At 46.2% G+C, this 18,133-nt stretch overlaps 1 protein-coding gene across 1 annotated transcript in view; it reads right to left on the minus strand.

Moving 5' to 3' along the window:
* The window catches only part of LOC139299419 (nidogen-1-like), a 29,604-nt gene that overhangs the window by 755 nt on the left and 10,716 nt on the right, over positions 1-18,133 (minus strand). Inside the window, exons 3-19 of the mRNA XM_070922325.1 lie at positions 15,973-16,202; positions 14,989-15,620; positions 14,714-14,854; positions 13,932-14,183; positions 13,445-13,645; positions 12,190-12,423; positions 10,682-10,819; positions 10,186-10,314; positions 9,376-9,519; positions 7,012-7,140; positions 4,143-4,382; positions 3,856-4,028; positions 2,497-2,623; positions 1,923-2,094; positions 1,678-1,835; positions 1,427-1,550; positions 716-828 (exon numbers count right to left, since the gene is read on the minus strand). Of these exons, the coding sequence (XP_070778426.1) occupies positions 716-828; positions 1,427-1,550; positions 1,678-1,835; positions 1,923-2,094; positions 2,497-2,623; positions 3,856-4,028; positions 4,143-4,382; positions 7,012-7,140; positions 9,376-9,519; positions 10,186-10,314; positions 10,682-10,819; positions 12,190-12,423; positions 13,445-13,645; positions 13,932-14,183; positions 14,714-14,854; positions 14,989-15,620; positions 15,973-16,202 (3,337 nt within the window). The remainder of the gene's footprint in view (positions 1-715; positions 829-1,426; positions 1,551-1,677; positions 1,836-1,922; positions 2,095-2,496; positions 2,624-3,855; positions 4,029-4,142; positions 4,383-7,011; positions 7,141-9,375; positions 9,520-10,185; positions 10,315-10,681; positions 10,820-12,189; positions 12,424-13,444; positions 13,646-13,931; positions 14,184-14,713; positions 14,855-14,988; positions 15,621-15,972; positions 16,203-18,133) is intronic.

The raw sequence follows: 18,133 nt of genomic DNA on the forward strand, positions 1-18,133 counted from the left end.
TGACACGGCGGATTATTTAGCTTCCACTGGGGAGCGTTTACATCTGCTGTGAAACCTGGGAAAGTCATCAGAGCTCAGTGGAGGCAACGTTCAGGTTTAACAGCAGCTTCTAGAGGCGGCAGATTCAGAAGGACTCTCCGAGCGGCCGAAGTCTGAACACATGAACTGTCTGTTAACGGACGGCTGGTGACGCCGATCACAACAGTGAAACGACAGAAACCTTTAGTGAGGCTGCAGCTTCAGGAAGTGGATGAGCGGTCCATCATTGGCGGTTGGAACTGTTACTGGTACTTAGAAACCAGCAGGTGGACACAGACGGCTGTATAGTTCAGGGCTCAGAGCCAGATGTGAGTCTCCGTATCCACAGCTGGCTCCCCTGAGGTCACTTCACCCCGCAGTTCCCACGCTTATATCCATCCACATGCTATATGAGTCTGGAATCAATTACTACGGTCACCGAGTACACGTGGACTCCACAGGGCCGCTCTGGGTCCTGATCTCCGTACGTGGAGTCTGGATGTTTCAGTTCTTCAAAGCCCCTTAAAATGTATCCGCAGCTGTTGCCATAGCAGCAAGTCCTTAAACCTGCAGCTTTTTCACGGTCAAGACTTTTTATGAACCAATTTTCAGATACAAATGAATCTTTTTTATTAGACGTGTGCTTCCCGTCTTTATGCTAAGCTAGGCTAACGGCCGGACTGAACCGCGGCTGTACCTTGTGGACACTGCGTGGGCGTCGTGGTGATGCCGTACAGCCGAGAGCGTTTCAGGGGCAGAAACTCGTCCGTCTCCTTCTCTGACAGACGGTCCACAGAGACCACCGCCTCCCTGAGAAATAACCACAAAAAACAGACCACACAGTCAAATGAGCAGCGCTGTTCAACACATTCACAGACAGCACAGCACTACTGTTTACTTCAAGTCCACTCAGACTCTGTGAGTGACTGAAGTTAGAGGGGAGTTTCATTTTAGTCGGGGGGTGATGATGATGATGATGATGATGATGATGCACAAGCAAATGAATTTTACTAAAACCAAATACCAGGGAATTTATAGGACATCTTTTGTTTCTGGATGTTTCTGCACGTAAACTGATGGTGTGAGCAGATGAAACATCAGAGTTCTGACATGCTGTCAGAGGCTGAAAGCTAATCCTCCTAATTAGATCCAATAACAGACACTTTTATAACAGACACTTTTATAACAGACACTTTTATAACAGACACTTTGTGTTTTACAGCATGAACACATGTTTGCAGCTCATTTAGATGTTTTGGAAGTCTTTAGTTTGATGTGTTTAAGAGGCGTTAATGTGATTAAAGTGAGAGATTAAAGTGAGTTCTGACTATCAATGCAGCTGAAAACAGTCGAGTGTGTGTGTGTGTGTGTGTGTGTGTGTGTGTGTGTGTGTGTGTGTGTGTGTTACCTCCTCCAGTCGGTGTAGTAAAGGTTCCTCCCAAAGGAGACGAGAGCGAAGGGATACTGGATCCCCTCAACGATCTGCCTCCTCAGCCTGCGGTGAGGGTCCATACACTCCACCTTACGGGTACCTGCAGACCCATCAACCAATCACCAACAGTGAGGGATACACCTGGACCAACAAGGTCTCTGAGAGGACAGGATCAATGATTCTGTGTTTGGACAACATGACGTGATCCGTTCAGGTTCCTGCCTCACCTGCGTCGGCCCAGCACAGCTGCTGGTTGTCGGGGTCAAAAGTCAGACCATTGGGGAGCCCCAGGTCGTCTTTCACCAGGACAGTCCGATCCGTCCCATCCATGTTGGACATCTCAATTTTTGGCCCGTCTCTGTTCCAGTCTGCCCAGTACAGCCGCCTGCACCATCAGGACAAAACCAGTCAGACCAAACGGCTCCTGCTCGTGCTCACATCATCATCATTATCATCAAACCTGAACACTCACCCGTACGCCGGGTTGGTGACGATGGGTCGAGGGTTGATCAGATCAGTGTCAAACAGGACTCGGCGCTGGCTGCCGTCCAGCTTGGAAACCTCCACGGTGTCACGCATGGAGTCGGTCCAGAAGAGGAGACGGGCCACGTGGTCGATGGCGATGCCTTCAGGACTCTGGAGGTCTGAGGACGGAAGGTATACTTACAGTTCACACATGATCAGCCCCCTTTGAGGATGACGCCTGTAAACTCAGCAACACAGTTAACACGTCACTTTTATCAGTTCAAACTGAACTAAAACCTCTGAAATTCTTAAAATGTACCCAAACGGTGGATCGAGCCATTAAGCAAACATTAATTAGAGGTTTGTGACAGGATGTGAACTCCAGTCTCCTGCATTAAGTCCAAACCATCTACTTCCTGTCTGGCTTCATAAAGGACAGACTTGCTGCTGCATTGAGACTAGACGTTGTTCTGGATGTAATTCGCAGGCTGCAGAGATGAAGTCCTGTAATTCTTGCTCTGTACAGATGGCTGGACTGACACCGACTTCCTGTTGTAGTCCAGGTGTAGTCTCTGGCGTACCTTTAGTAATGACTGGGCTGATGTCTCCACCGCTCAGACTGGCCCGGCTGATAGCCGGCCCGGTGATGTCGGTCCAGTAAACCATCTTCTCCACGCAGTCATAAGCCACAGCGATCACCACCCGGTCCTGAGAGACAGGAAGAGACAGACGGTTTCATTCATCTGGAGACGCTTTCAAAGAGTCTTTTGTCTGAAGTGACAGAACGTCAGCGGCCAATCGGCTCGAAGACGCCGACGCTGAGGGAGAGCTTTGTGTTCGGCTACAGAACGTTGTGACTGATGACTTCTGGGATTCATAACAGACAAGAAGAGTTCTGATGCTGAAATATGTTTAGGAACAACTAGAGGACTGTTTCAGAGCAACCAGGACCACTCAGAAGTGGTTCAACTACATTCATGACAAACAGTGACACTGTGTGACCGTTCTGTAATATCTATGCATGTGAGGACCAAATGTCCTCACCAGAAAGTAGTCGGGAGTAGAGATCTCAGCATGTACCCTCACCCATTCCTGACAGAAATGATGGAACAAACTACCGAAAAAAGACCCAATTTATCGTAGAATTATCTTTCGAAATGAGGATTTTGATTTTGGGAAAGGTTGACGGAACAGCCCAAAACTTTGGAAGGGTAGGACAGAGGATAAGATGGGTTTCATCCCTGTGCGCCCAATACAGACGGAGGTCCAGGACATTAGTTTAGCTTAGCTTAGCACAAAGACTGGAAGCAGGGAGAGGCTGCTAGCCTATCACCTTCAAAAAACTTCAAAGCAAGGTTGGGTATCAAGAACTGGTTCTGAATTTATGAGAACCAGGGACTTGTCCACCACTTTGGTCCAGACTGAAATATCTCAACAACTATTCGACGGATTGCCATGAAATGTGGTTCAGACGTTCATGTTCCCCAGAGGATGAATCCTACTGACTCTGGTGATCCTCTGACTCTTCATCTAGCAAAACTAATGACATTCCCATCAGCCTCAGCTGCAGCCTCACAAAGCTTGGCTGTAGACTTCTTGTTTCTTACTTGAATAATATGACAAGAATCTGAACCAGTATGTCATAAAAACTAGAATCAAAATTCTGAACCCGAATTGTCAAAATCTCGATCACAGCTAATATTCATGTTTACATTTTATCCATCTTGTTGTTTTCCAGGTTTAAAAACTGCTCATTAACGCACTGTGATGGATTATCTGTTTAAAATGACCTGATATCAGCGGCTGTCTGGAAGGAAGGAAAAAGACTCCTGATATTTTTTGGAAGAAACAATCTTCCAGTCATGAGGTCACCTTGAGGTGTAAGACACATTTAAGAGAAATCTCACGATGAAGTGAAATCTGGTCTAATGTTGTCTTACGGGGATGTGCAGCAGAGGTTTGGCCTCCTCCTTCTTAATGTTGTATCCGTCCAGAGGTACGTGTTCGATCTTCCCGCTCTGAGCGAACAGCAGGTGTGTTCCCGCAGCGACGGGGTGAACGTCGGGCCGCGGAGTCGGACCCACCGGGGGAGGGGTCACTGCCTGGTCAATACCTGCGTAGGAGAGTTTACTTTAATGTGGACTCTACTGTCCCTGAGATGACAAACTGTATCGAGGTAGAAGAAGAGTATAATCAGACCATCCTAATGAGGATCGAGCTGACTCACACAGAGGGGTGCTGCCGGGTCCGGTGCGGGTGTTGGGGATCTCCTGGCCGTTGGCGTCCACACACCAGCACTGTCCGATGCCGCCGTGGCACTGCGTGGGCTCGTAGGCGCCGTGTTCGTCGCACTGAGGGACGTACTGAACGATGGCCGGCCGAGGACGGAAGAAAGACAAGAAGCTGGATCCCGAGGTGGCGGTCTGGGTGGTCTCCCTGTGACGCTCACACTGGGTCTTCTCTCGCTCTGGGAACACAGAAAACAGTCAGAGTGAGACATCTACAGCTGTTAGCAACATGAAGACCTCTGTTAAACCTGGGAGTCGTTTCACAATCTGGTCTTAATTTGGACTTCAGAAGGTTTTTTTTGTTAGCAAAGACACATATTTAAAGGAATACTGTAGTGAAAATGTATTCTCTTTGTTTCTGAGAGTGAGATGAGAAGATAATATCAATCAGGATGTGGTTAGCCTAGCTTAGCATAAAGACTAGAAGCAGGGGGAAACAGCTAGCTCTGACCGAAGTTCAGAACTGCACTTCAGACGTAAAGAGATCAGTCAGCTGTAACAAACCGACTGATGACAACAACAAGGAGCCACACGAGCCTCTGTGAGGCGTTAATGATCATTACACAATAGAAATCCATTATTCAGCAAGCTACGTGCTAACATTAGCGTACGGTTAGCATGGAAATATGCTATTGTATAGCATGCATCTCCAAGTACAGCTGAGACTGAAGGATTCAGTCATTAGTTTTATCCCACGTTTGGAAGATGATGTCCACGTCTTTAATCCCGCCTTCAAAGCTGGTCGCTGATTGGCCGATTGTTTCTCCAACCAGGGAAACAGATATTAAAGAGCAAAACACCAGAGATGTGGGCAGCGAACCACGAGCCAGAGTAAGCAAGTAGCTCACTGATTCATTTTATTTAGTTGTTCTATTACCATGTAAGACTTTGTGCCAAATCTTATTATTACTTCTTCTCTTTTCACAATGTACAAAATCAAAGAATATTCTATACAACCTAATAAAGAAACTATCGTTCTGTCAAACTCTCTCGTTATTTAAAACAAACCTGAAGACTATTCTGCTCCTCACAGGTCCACTTTTATTTAACTTTATTTTGTGTTTTCGTGCCTGTGAACAGACACATTTTTGTACGTGGCAGCTGCAGAAAAACACAAGCTGTGCAGAGAATCACAGATTAAAGGCGAGCAGGAGGCTCTTCATCTCTGCGGTCACATCCAGGGGCCACGGTGACATCTGGAAGAGCCTCCTCACACTCTTATCCTCAAGGGTGTCTGCGAGACGAACCACAAAGCAGCCATAACAGTCCCGTCTGACAGACAGCAGAGCGTCCTCGCAGCGCCACGTCTGCTCCCAACAATCAGCCCAAGAAAAGACACAAACAGCAAGAAGACCCCTGAGAGAAGGACCAGGATCAAAGACAAAAGGAAACCGAGCTGCTGACAGTCAGAGACGCTGTGACAAGTTGTGACGGGACAAAAAAATTATGCCTCTCAGAAGCCAAACGGGTCATAAAAAAGGACGAAAATATGACAAAACTTTGGTGCGGAGGAGCGAGCTGTAATTAGCTCTCAGCTCCCGACACCTGGAATCACTGAAGGAGTCTGCAGCTTCGGACGACGCCAAACCACCAACACAACAACAACAACAACAACAACAACAACAAACCACACCTGCCGTCAGCAAATCAGGTGTCTGCATGATAACTTCAGTAAAAGCATCAGCAGTAAATGTCGTGCTTTCACACTTTTTAATAAAGTAGAAGTGAACAAATATTGTGAATTTTGACATTTATATAGTGCTTTTATCCAAAGCACTTTACAAGGTTTTTGCTGCTCATTCCCCCACTGATTAATTAATTCATTCATTCATTCATTTCTGTTTATTTAGCAGGGACAATGCACAATATGTATATCGTGCCAGATGTCCTAGAAGCTCATTTTCATCTGTAGTCCCTGGACGGAGGCCACTAGTGATGCAGGTTACAGAGATAAAAGACCAGTTCTAGTAATGTGATACTGACGGCAGCTAGCTACCACAAAGGGGGAGACGGGGATCGAACCGCCAACCCTGTGGTCAGTGGACAACCCGCTTCCTCCTGAGCCACAGCTGCCGAAGTTACAGTTCAATGTAACTGTTGGTGAAAAGCTCGTATCTCTGTTTTTTGGCAATTTTACGTGCTTTCAGTGAAGAAATAAAGAAATGAAAGAGGGAAGGACGTCTTATACACTATATAGCTCGTTAATTTATTTTACAGTATGGAGCTTATATATCTCTTTGAAGTAACGCTAGGTTAGTACTGTGGGTAAGAAAGCTAGTTAGCATGTTAGCATTAGTTTCCATGGGAGCAGATAAACACACCACCATACAAACTCTTTACATACAAAGTCCACGTACACCACCTTAAGACATGGAGAAAGTGCGTAGTTACGGTTGCTAAGCTATGATTGGACAATCATTGTTTGGGGGCGGGGTTTAGCTAACGGTCAATTACACATGAATCTTATGTCGAGACACACTGACGACTTTTATTTTGTTATTCTGTCGGTGTCTGACCCTGAACAGATCCGTGAAGCTGTGCATCAAGTGTTGAGTCTAACATCAAGTCTGTTTTCACTCCGATCACCAACATCCTTCACTGCTCTGAAATGTCTGCCACACACACCAAAACACCCCGAACGTTCTTATTAAAGCTCTTTGTCACTCAGATCTTTAAAAGGACAAAACACACTCCTGCTGCCCAAAGATATCACCAGTTTACAGACAGGAAGTCATTCGGAGTTCAGCAACCTTCCAGTCACAAAGTCATCTCTTAACACACAGGTGTCAGAGAGCGTAAGGTACCTACCTGTGGATGTAGGGCTGCACTGGAAGCCGTCGCCATGGAAACCAGGGTGGCACTGGCAGGTGTAGGAGCCCTGTGTGTTGGAGCAGAAGGCGTCGCGGTGGCATCGATCCTGCTGACACTCATCTGCGTCTGAGCAGGCAGAAAAGAAACAACGGTGAAGACAAAGCACCGACGCACCGGCAGGTTACCATCTGGAGGTGCTTCAAGATGCAGTACCACTGCTGGCCACTAGGTACTGCCTCTGAAACACTCCACAGATCCACTCGAATGTCCCTTTAAACATACTTTAAAAGTTTCCAAGTCACTTTACTTTAACTTTTCTTTAAACACTTTTAATTCACTCATTACACTCATTTGTATTGTAGTGGCAATTTTGGAAATTTGACGAATAAAACTCACTTATTATCTTTTTCAGGACCTTTCAACCATATCTCATGGTCTCAACATTATCAGCAGAAGTTCACTCAGTTGTCGTGGAGATGTTTTTGTCAAACTCTTTCCAAGATCAAGACTGAACTTCATTTTGAGAATCGGGCCGGAACATTTTTGATCTCAGGACCCAAAACTAAAGAACGCGCCAAAATATCTACATTAGACAAACAACGAAACTGGATTAAAATACTGAAACTTGTAGAACTTGTAGAACAAAGCCAGTTTTACATTTTGCATTTCTTAATGACCTTCCCTGTAGACAAACTTTGAGTTTCAGCTCCGCTACAGGTGAGACTATAAGCAGCTAAAGTGACGGGACTGAATGTTGACTGACGGTTTTGTCCTGCGGTCCAGCTCTGATCCAGCTGAGCTGTTTGAACGTTCTTCAGTTCAGACAGTCGAGGAGGGGGGGGGGGGTGTATATGTAACAGATGAGCTGCACAGCTGTAAGGCAGGGCTCGACATTTCCTGTCCAGGTGGAAACACTTCCTGTCCCCGGGGCCCACAGAGCTGACTTACAGCGAGTTACACTGAAGACCTGGTGGAAGACCTGGTTCTAGAACGCTGCTGTTTGAGGTTTCAATGTTTGTGCAGAATACAAATAACTTATATTGTTTTCTGTTCCTCCATATCACACTTTTACTGCTGGTCCTTCTGGTTCATGTCCTGGAGGGGAGACCCCTTCTCTGTTGTTTCCCGTTTTTTACCCATTACAAAGGTTTGTTTTTGGGGGGCAGCTTTCCTGAATTGAGGGTCTTGTATGTTGTATCGACTGTAAAGCTTCAATGAGGCAAATCTGTGATTTAGAGTTAAAACTTCAGAAATAAAACTGACTTGACGTATTTAATTATTGTAGATGTTCTGCTGTTCCCTCGTGGAGTTTAGCAGATTGTAGTTTAGAGCTGATTCTTTTTGTTTAGTTACCTTCAAAGAGTCATAGTCACTGTCGTTTATCTGAGGTAAGCCAGGACGTTCGGCTTCAGTTCAAGCTCTTTATAAGGTTTACAGCTCGGCCTTCTGACACCACGACACAGGAGGACACTACAACACACAAGGACTCACCACGACACATGAGAACTCACCACGACACACGAGGACTCACCACAACGCACGAGGACTCATCACAACGCACGAGGACTCACCACGACTCACGAGGACTCACCACGACACACGAGGACTCACCACGACGCACGAGGACACTACAACACACGGGGACTCACCATGATATTGTGTTGTGTCCTCACCACAACACGCGAGAACTCACCACGACACACGGGGACTCACCACAACGCACGAGGACTCACCATGATACAGTGTTGTGTCCTCACCACGACACGCGAGAAGTCACCACAATGCACGAGGACACTACAACACACGGGGACTCACCACGACACACGGGGACTCACCACAACGCACGAGGACTCACCATGATACAGTGTTGTGTCCTCACCACGACACGCGAGAACTCACCACAACGCACGAGGACACTACAACACACGAGGACTCACCATGATACAGTGTTGTGTCCTCACCACAACACGCGAGAACTCACAACAACACGCGAGAACTCACCACGACGCACGAGGACACTACAACACACGGGGACTCACCATGATATTGTGTTGTGTCCTCACCACAACACGCGAGAACTCACCACGACGCACGAGGACACTACAACACACGGGGACTCACCACGACACACAAGGACTCACTATGATACAGTAGGACTCACCACGACACACGAGGACTCACTACAACACACGAGAACTCACCACGACACACGAGAACTCACCACGACACACGGGGACTCACCACGACACACAAGGACTCACTATGATACAGTAGGACTCACCACGACACACGAGGACTCACTACAACGCACGAGGACTCCCCACGACACACGAGGACTCACTACAACACACGAGAACTCACCACGACACACCCGGCCATCTCCCACGAAGCCCGGCAGGCAGGAGCAGACGAAGGCTGAGCCTCCGGTGTAGCTGCACAGAGCTCGTTCAGGGACGTCACAGTCATGACTTCCTCTCTGACAGTGATCCACCGGACGGTCCTCCTCTGCAGGACGAGACAGACCACATGTTAGTGCGGATACAGGGACAGACTGAGGACACAGGGACAGACAAGTGTTTGGAGGTCTGCAGGTTGAACAAAGTGGATCTGGTTCAGGTAGATCTGGTTCAGGTCTGTATTTTCATGTTAATCTTCTCGCTCACTTTGTTCAGAATCAGAATCAGAAACTGTTTATTGCCAAGTAACATACATTACAAGGAATTTGCTGTGGTCTGAAGGTGCTATTGTTTTGATAACAAATAAGTAGAATATAAAAGGTAAAATAAGAATAAAAATAAAAATAAGATAAATAACAAACAGTGCAGTGACCAGAATAAAGTAAAGTGTCCAGTAGGGGGTGGGTGCGTTAGTGTAACGCAGTGGGGACAGGGGTGATGTACGTTAATATTGTTGAACTCGTTTTCAACAAGAACATCAGTTTGAGACGTTTTGTCTCCGCTGGAATGCGTCCCATTTACAGTCAAACAAAACCTTCACTGTTTATGTCTGTTGGCGGCTTTTAGAACATCTGTATGTTCAACAAGGGACTCTTCACACAAAGTCTCTCACACACACACACACACACACACACACACACACACAGGAAACACACACTCTGCCCACCCACACAGCTGTCAACACACACACACACACACACACATATAAACATACCGATGCAGGTCTTTCCATCGCTGGCGAACACGAAGCCGCTCGAACACTCGCAGCGGAAAGTTCCGGGCTGATTACTGCAGACGGCGTTGGATCCACAGACCTGAGGAGTCTCTCTGCACTCGTCAGTATCTGCCAATAACACCAGCATGGAGGTGAATGATGTAGAGAGGTAACACTAGGTTCATGTGAGTATCATGTGAATATGCATAAACACACACACACACACACACACACACACACACACACACACACACACACACCCTTTTCTGAAACCTGTTTTGTTGAGTTTTGGTTTTTCATCTCACAGATAATCTGATTTAAAGTTGACTCTGAGCCTCTTTAAAGCTTCCTGACTAAAGAGTCTAAAGACGCTCATTTCTCTAACTATGTAACATGCTTGCTATAAAATTTAAATACACTTTAAAAACAACAGTAGCAGCGCTAGCACTAGCTACAGCTGACACACTGAGGCGTGAGCGTGCAGAGGTTGCGTTACCGTGGCAATAGCTTCCGTCTCCAACGAAACCATTGGTGCATTCACAGGTGAACTGGAGGCCTTCACCTGGTCTGCACACGGCGTTGATGTCACAGCCGTGTCTGCCGGTGAAGCACGGATTCTGCTCTGGTAGACCGCCTGTCACAAACACAACAGCCTGCAGGTTAAAACCAACACCGTCACAAACACGTAATGTGGCATGTTTACTGATGTAAATAAGCCTCGTGCTCAGGATGGACAGCCGGACGTTTTCCACACATTTTGTTCTGAAACTACAGAGTTGGAGAAAACCACCTGCTGTTGTTGCCCAACTTGGTTTGATTTGTGATTTATCATCACTGTCCGACTCACGATGGACTGTTCTTAAAAATGGATCAAAATCGCTGCAGCAGAACCAGAGAGGGCGTATTTTTTATTCCACACATTCTTCTTCCTTGTCTGAACCTGGTGCCTACATTACCCACAATGCAATGTGACTGCCGACAGTAAATGTGGTTACTCTGTTTAACCTGTGGCCCACCACTGCCACACCTCGACAGTCTGAAAGTAATTATTCTTAAGCTGCAACCAGAATGAGAATGTTTGACATTGTGGCTTAATAAATGACCTAAAGGCTTATTGATTATCTAAAGGGGGGTGAATGACTCCATAGTTGCGCCGGTGGCCTCTTGTTCCCATCATGCAGCTGAGTGTTGCTCCAGACCTTCACCTCCTCACAGGAAACACGACCCAGATGTTCCACTTTTTGCCAACAAACTGCAGCTGAGCTGTTTGCTTGTCTTACTCTGAACCCCCGAGCATCCCATCAACAGCCCCCACCTGCACTTTTACCTTTAACCCCCCTTTTTATTAAAAAAAAAAAAAAAAAAGATCCTCCTGATGCCCTCCCCCCCTTCCCTCCCCTGATCTGAAGGTTGGTATCTGGTTGACCTCGGCCGCTGACCTTCACCCCCTGCCAACCCTCTCACAGACTCTCTGATTGCAGCTGAGGAAATACAGCCGGGCTCAGATGACTGTTTATCTTCCTGTGATGTTCCACTGCAAACACCGCCAGGCACTAAACTGTCGGAGGCGTGTTTCAGTGCATTCCTCTGGGTAATAACACACTTCTTTGTGCTCTGGCTGTCCCTGACAGACGCCCAGGAGACATGGACGTCTCTTTTAGAAGGACCTGAACTATCTGACAACCTAGAGTCAGTTCATGTCGTCGACCTGCTCTGTCCTGATCTGAGATCTGTCGTTTATAAGAACTCAGGAAAATGCATCGCACTCTACTTCAGTCGTAACACAGCAGGCGGTTGATCTCATGCAGCAAGACTCGTCTGTCTTTCTGTGTGTGTGTGTGTGTTTTCTTTTTGTCTCGATGCATCCAAATGTTTTCCTGCTGTGAGAAATTCATTTTGACGTTTATAACCATCTCCTTGTTGTTTGTTGTGAACTTGTTTATTTCAGTATCTGATCATTTTCGGGTGCTGAAGAACTGAATCTGTGGAGGCGTCAGAACTCACTGTGGACAGAGCCGATCTTGTTGCTCATGGCGTAGCGGATCAGATAGTTTTCAGCATCGAACATCACAAAGATCTGGTCCACGCTGAGCTGTTGGGGGGACGGCGCCGCCCTGGTGGCCTCGTCGTGTGGGCAGCTCTGGAAGGTGACGGTCTGACGCCATTGGTAGCTTCTGGTCTGGACGGCGCCGTCGGGGGAGGTGATGGTGTAGTCGCGGTTGGAGGAGGAAGTGATCACTGAGAGGAGGAGAAGCAGAAGAAGAAAACACTTTTAAATTGTGTTGCAGACTGAACTCATCTGTTCAGACAAAAACAAAAACTCCATCTCTTGTTTGGAGATGAAGCACTTTAAGCAGTTCAGCATGTCTGATGAAGTTGGTGTATTTGCACGATTCTTTTTGGTTGTATCCACACGGTTGCAATGCAGTTATTGTAAGTTGCTTTGGACAAAAGTCAGCTAAATAAATATTACGTAATGTAAATAATGATCTTTATCCATTCTGTATTTAACAAAAATGATATCCATTAAATGAACATTTGGCAGGAAAATTACACAGTAATCATAATGTCTGGATGGTTAAACATCTGCATATCTCAGTGTTGCTGACAGCAGGAGGAGTTTTAAATTAAATACCACCAACAGGTCCATATCTGTCCAACACTTAATGAAGACCAGTTAAAGGCAGGACGACCCCAGTGCTGTTTTCTGTTTTCTTCTTGCAGGTAGAGGTGGGCGGAGCCATCTAATTAGTCTTTCACCTGGGCATGCTGGGCCTCGGTTCTTTAGGCTGGCTCTGTATTCTGTCTCTCTCTCCTGCCATCATCATTTGGTCCCTTGGTTTTGTCTTTACAACACTACACATACATTCAGCATTGTGTTCACTACTGACCTGCAGACTACAGATTCATTTATTACCTTTGCCTTTGTCTTCCTCTCCATTAAAACATTGTTTAAATTACTTTACATCTTGTGTGGTCTCCCTCTCACTGAGCCTGGGCTGTGACACCATCCATCCCACATGACCTGCCCAGAGCATCACTGTAGCATTACAGAGCTAACTGCGCCACTAAACATGCTAACACTATCATGAGCTAATGTTTACCAGCCTTTGCAGATGAGCTTCAGAAACTTTGGGCCACATATAGGAAACGGTTTACACGAGCTGCTGCTTCAATAAGTGCTGTATACACAAAGCAAAACAATGATACCACAGCACACTGCATCATTTTATTGGTTTTACTGGTTAATTGTCCTTACAGTTTCTGTCGTACTGGTAGATCTCCTTGTATGGGTTGATCTGGACGGAGGATCCCGGCTCGACGGCAGGCAGACGTCCCTCCAGCTCGGTGCTCACCACCAGGTGGTCGTGTTCGTCGATTCCTTTAAATTGCTGCTTGATGTTCAGACGCTCGTTACCGGGCTGGAAGATCACCTCGGCCTGCCGGGAAAACACGCCGCCTGCATGTGTGGATGTGAAAACATGTTAGTGTCTTAACAGAGTCCTGCGAGGTTCAACAGAACAACAAGCAACAAAGGACCCCAGCTGGACTCGAGCCAGGGACATTGGGATTCATTCAGTCACCCAACTTTTAAGCTAGAACACGTCAACATCTACCTACATTATCCAAATTATTGTGAACATAGCCATTACATCCCCAGTCAGACAGAGCAACACATGACCTTTTGTGTTTATATTTGTGTTGAGGCAGACTGCACAACAATCAACAACAACACGTCCCCTCACCGATGAGACTGAAGCCGTTCTGGTAGCCGGGCTGCTCCAGTGCGAAGGCCCAGCCGATGACTCCTCCCAGGGAGGACAGCGGCAGCAGGGAGGGGCCCGCGCTGACAGGGATGTTACTGATGGCCACGTAGGCCCGTCCGTCATTGGCTACCACATACGAGTGCAAGTCGAGGTTACTGAGCTCCACGGGTGAAGGCAAGTTCCCAACGAACACTCGACCGTTCACCTTTCCATTCATTCTCTGTGGTTTTCCTGGGAAACAACAAACATTTGATTAATGGAAGTTCAGTAGTTCCACTCGAGGCTCAGACCCGCATCAAGTTTTAAGTGGTGCTGATGGCAATAATCCTGTTGTGAGGTGGTAATAACGACCGGCACGCTAACAAGGAACCAATGGTTTCTGAGTTATAAAGTCAAAGTCATGCCTTTTCCTGGGTTAGCTTCTGTTCCTCCCGCCTATTTTCCTCAAGTAGATTCTTCATCGTCTTTCTACAAAGCTAAAACATGAAATTGGTGTTTTATTCTAAGATAAAGGGTACTAAAATAATCTACTTTTGTTGCTAAATGCTAAAAGAATAATCTCTATTTGGTCAAATATGACTTGCAAGTAAGTTAGTAGAATGATTTTACCAAGAATATGTTCAGAAAACCACAAGATGAAACACACAGAGGGAATATTTACATTATATTATATATTGCAATTAACGTTGCAGTTACTTCATAATATTCACGACAACTTGCACCATTAATTTAAACAGTTTAACACCGAAAATGCCTCTCACCTTCTGCGACACAGTCTTTCCCGTTACCATAAAAACCAGGCCTACAATGGCAGCAGTACCCGTTGCTGTAATCCCGGCAGTCGGCAAAAGCCGAGCATCTGTGCCTGTTGTGGGCACACGTCTCCAAGTTGTACGCAAATACTGTGAACAACCAAAGAACGAACCAATCAGCTTGGGTTCAATAAAAATAAAACTCAAGAACGTTGACAGGATTACGCTAGTTTACATTTGTGCTTTGTTTTCAAGCACAAATGTTTTGAGCTTTTGTGATTTACCATTGACATTGAGATCTTCGTCTTCGTCTACCACTACGATCTGGGGCTGGTGGGGACGGGAGTGGGGTGGCACTGGTTGGACTGGTTCAGGGTTGGTGTACCTTGGTTCAACTGGACCAGGGCCAGGGTATCTCGGGTCAACTGGAGAGTATCTAGGCTCAGTGGTTTCAGGGATGGTATATCTTGGTGGCAAAGGCTCAGAGACTGGGTATCTGGTCTCGGTTTGGTCAGGATATCTCGGCTCAGATGGGTCCGGATACCTTGGTTGAGCCCTCTCAGGGTCGGTGTATGTTGGTGTGACAGTCTCAGATTCTGGGTATTCTGGCTCTTCAGTCTCCGGTTCAGCATACCCTGGCGTGACGGTCTCAGCTTCTGGGTAACTGGGTTGGTACTCAGCAGGAGTCTCAGTTGGGAACTCCTCCTTTTCTGGTACCACCTGAGGTTCGTGGGTTGAGGAGTCCACCTTCTGTTGCTCATCGGGTTGCCTTGGCAACATGGTCACGGGAGGTTCAGTGGCGTCCTCCTCCTCCTCCTCAGGTAGGCTAGAGACCATTCCTGGTGTAATGGCGACAAAGATTGGTGAGGAGCCAATCTCATACACCCAAACTCCATTCCGTCCTGAGGTCGTCTTTCTAGGTGGTTAAAAGAACGAAGAACAATCAGTCTCAATGAAAGGACACTTTCACTATTTTTCAAAAGTGTATGGTGAACTCCCCAACGCATCTATGTTCTTCACAGTGATTTATAGTTGTACATTTAGAGGTTACTGTGTAGCTATGGAGGCTATGCATGTAGCTGCTTACAAATTACTACATGTCAGGGCTACGGTGACTACGGAGATACAATGCGGAGACAACAAGAACTGTGTTTGTCAGCTTGGGTTGCCAGCCATATCGTAACATGTCAATCACTTTTTGTGTATCTTATATATTCCAGCGCAAAACAAACATCACCAGTTGTAAACCAATGATATCAGATTCATACTCAGTAAGTTCCTTGACGGAGGTCTCTTCATCGGTGGTGGTGCGGAAATACGTCCCCTGCGTGACTTTCCAGAACCAGCCGGAAACAAGGCCTTCATTGAAGCCAGCCTCTAGGAGCTCACTCTTGCCCCCTATTGAAGTGGAGAGAAATTGCAGGCCATCTCTGGGGTACAAGAGGATGGCGCAGGAGGACGACTCCATGGAGGCCACAACCAGCTGGAAAGTGTTTCTCTGAAAGTACAAAGGAGATGTTGTTGAGCAGCAATTCTTAGTTTTTTATATCACAAATATTTCAGACAAAAATGACAGGAATCGCTGTAATGAATGGATTCACCAGCAGAGGTGAAGTAAATTTGTGGTTTGGAGCGATGACCCGCAGAGTTTCTGATCTTTGGAGGAAGGTGGTCATGCTACAGAGGAAGCTATGATATTAGTCGTAAAGACAATCCAACTTTTATGTAACCCTGATCTGCAGAATTATAAACTGCTCCAAAATAGAGACAAAAGAGATGGCTCAAGTACTGTAACTGTCTTAAATAAACGGTTTAATTACTTGACCTAGCTAGCTAACTTGACAACTGCCACATACAGTAGGTAGCCAGCTAGCTAGGCAGGCTGTTGTGGCTGGCTAGCACCAGCATGTTATTAGCTAGCTAGCATGCTACCAGATAGCTTACCAGCACCACCTATTTAGTGAAGTGTTTCAGTTCTCTCGTGTTCAGTGGACGGACGGATCTGGGAGGTGCTAGCTTGCTAGCAGTAGGGAGGCAGTTAAACTCCACAGATAGAGAATAAATGTGACCCTAAAGGTGTCTTATGAACATTTGTGTGTTCTTAGTCAGCTGGATTGTTAACGTTAGCCCCTGGTAGGCTCACCCCTCTGTTCCCACAGTCCTCTGTGTGACTCTTGATATAAACACTGTAAGAGAACGAAGGGAGACGGACGTTTCAAATGCAGTCTGAATGGTAAAAATCCCTTCAGCCACTGTGGAGATATCAATGTCTGAAGTCAAGAAAACTGCCTTGCCCGAAGATTTGAGGGCGATTTGATCTGAGAACATAAAACCCTTTGAAAGGTCTCCTTAACGTGTCGTATTATATTGAGGTGGGGAACATAGAACCCAGGGAACCTAGATACGATTAAATTCAGGAGCCCCCTGGTTTTGCTCAAAGTTGGAGGGTGTTTGAAGCCAACAGCTTCACTGTGAAGATGGTACTGCTGGAGTGCTGCTTGCAGCCACCGAGGCTGATGGTAAGCTCGCTGCTGATGGCCAGTAAATACCTCCAAACCACAGGCTGGCTGCTTGTTAAGTCAGACTGTTTTCTGTTTCTACACGTGTTAAATGAATGTGTGGGTGTGGAGGATTTGGAGTTGTTCAAAGGCATCTTCAAATGAGCTGTGTTGAGTAACAAAAGATTGTTTTGCTGTCGAGTAATATTTCAATGAGAAATAATGAACTGATTACATCTTTCAAGGTAACTTGCGCAACACAGTGCATGATAACACCGTCTGGAATAAAAACCACCTGTGCTCTGGTTCTGGAGGACCAGGAGGAGACATTATTGTACAGGAACCAGAATCTGGCAAGCAGCAGAAAGAAAATGAAAATGGCCGTTCTCACTGGGAAAATCTGTGTGGAGAACAGTGAACAGGTAATGTCTCCAGGTCAGAGCGGGAAGCAAAGCACTGTGAACTACAGGGAGAGGACATGACGGCATGACCACCGTCAGAATATATAAGTTATGATGAAAAATGAGGTGTACTGAGACAGAAAACTAGTGAATGAGGCGCTGCAGGTACCAAAGACACAAAAAGGAAACATATGGTGCGTTATTATAAATTGCGTTATTATAAAACATACACACACACACACCTACTTTTACTTATTTTCGGTGTATTTGTGTATTCACACTGAGGACTGAAGCAGGCGTAATGAGTTGCATGCAGAGAAATCATCACATACTGTAAATGTGAGACATTTCTTATTGATGCTAAATAAAGACACACTTTCTTCTTGTATTCAAGCTGCTGGACACACAAAAGTTAAAAAAGATTAAACCTATCATTGTGGAAAAAATGCAAAGCCCCAAAAGTGATTCTTCAGCTTTGCCTCCTGTAGTTTTTTGTTTGTGTCTTGTCATCATATCCAGCGCTGACTCAG

This window comes from Enoplosus armatus, chromosome 2 (genome assembly GCF_043641665.1).
Source record: "Enoplosus armatus isolate fEnoArm2 chromosome 2, fEnoArm2.hap1, whole genome shotgun sequence".
NCBI classification, from domain to species: domain Eukaryota; kingdom Metazoa; phylum Chordata; class Actinopteri; order Centrarchiformes; family Enoplosidae; genus Enoplosus; species Enoplosus armatus.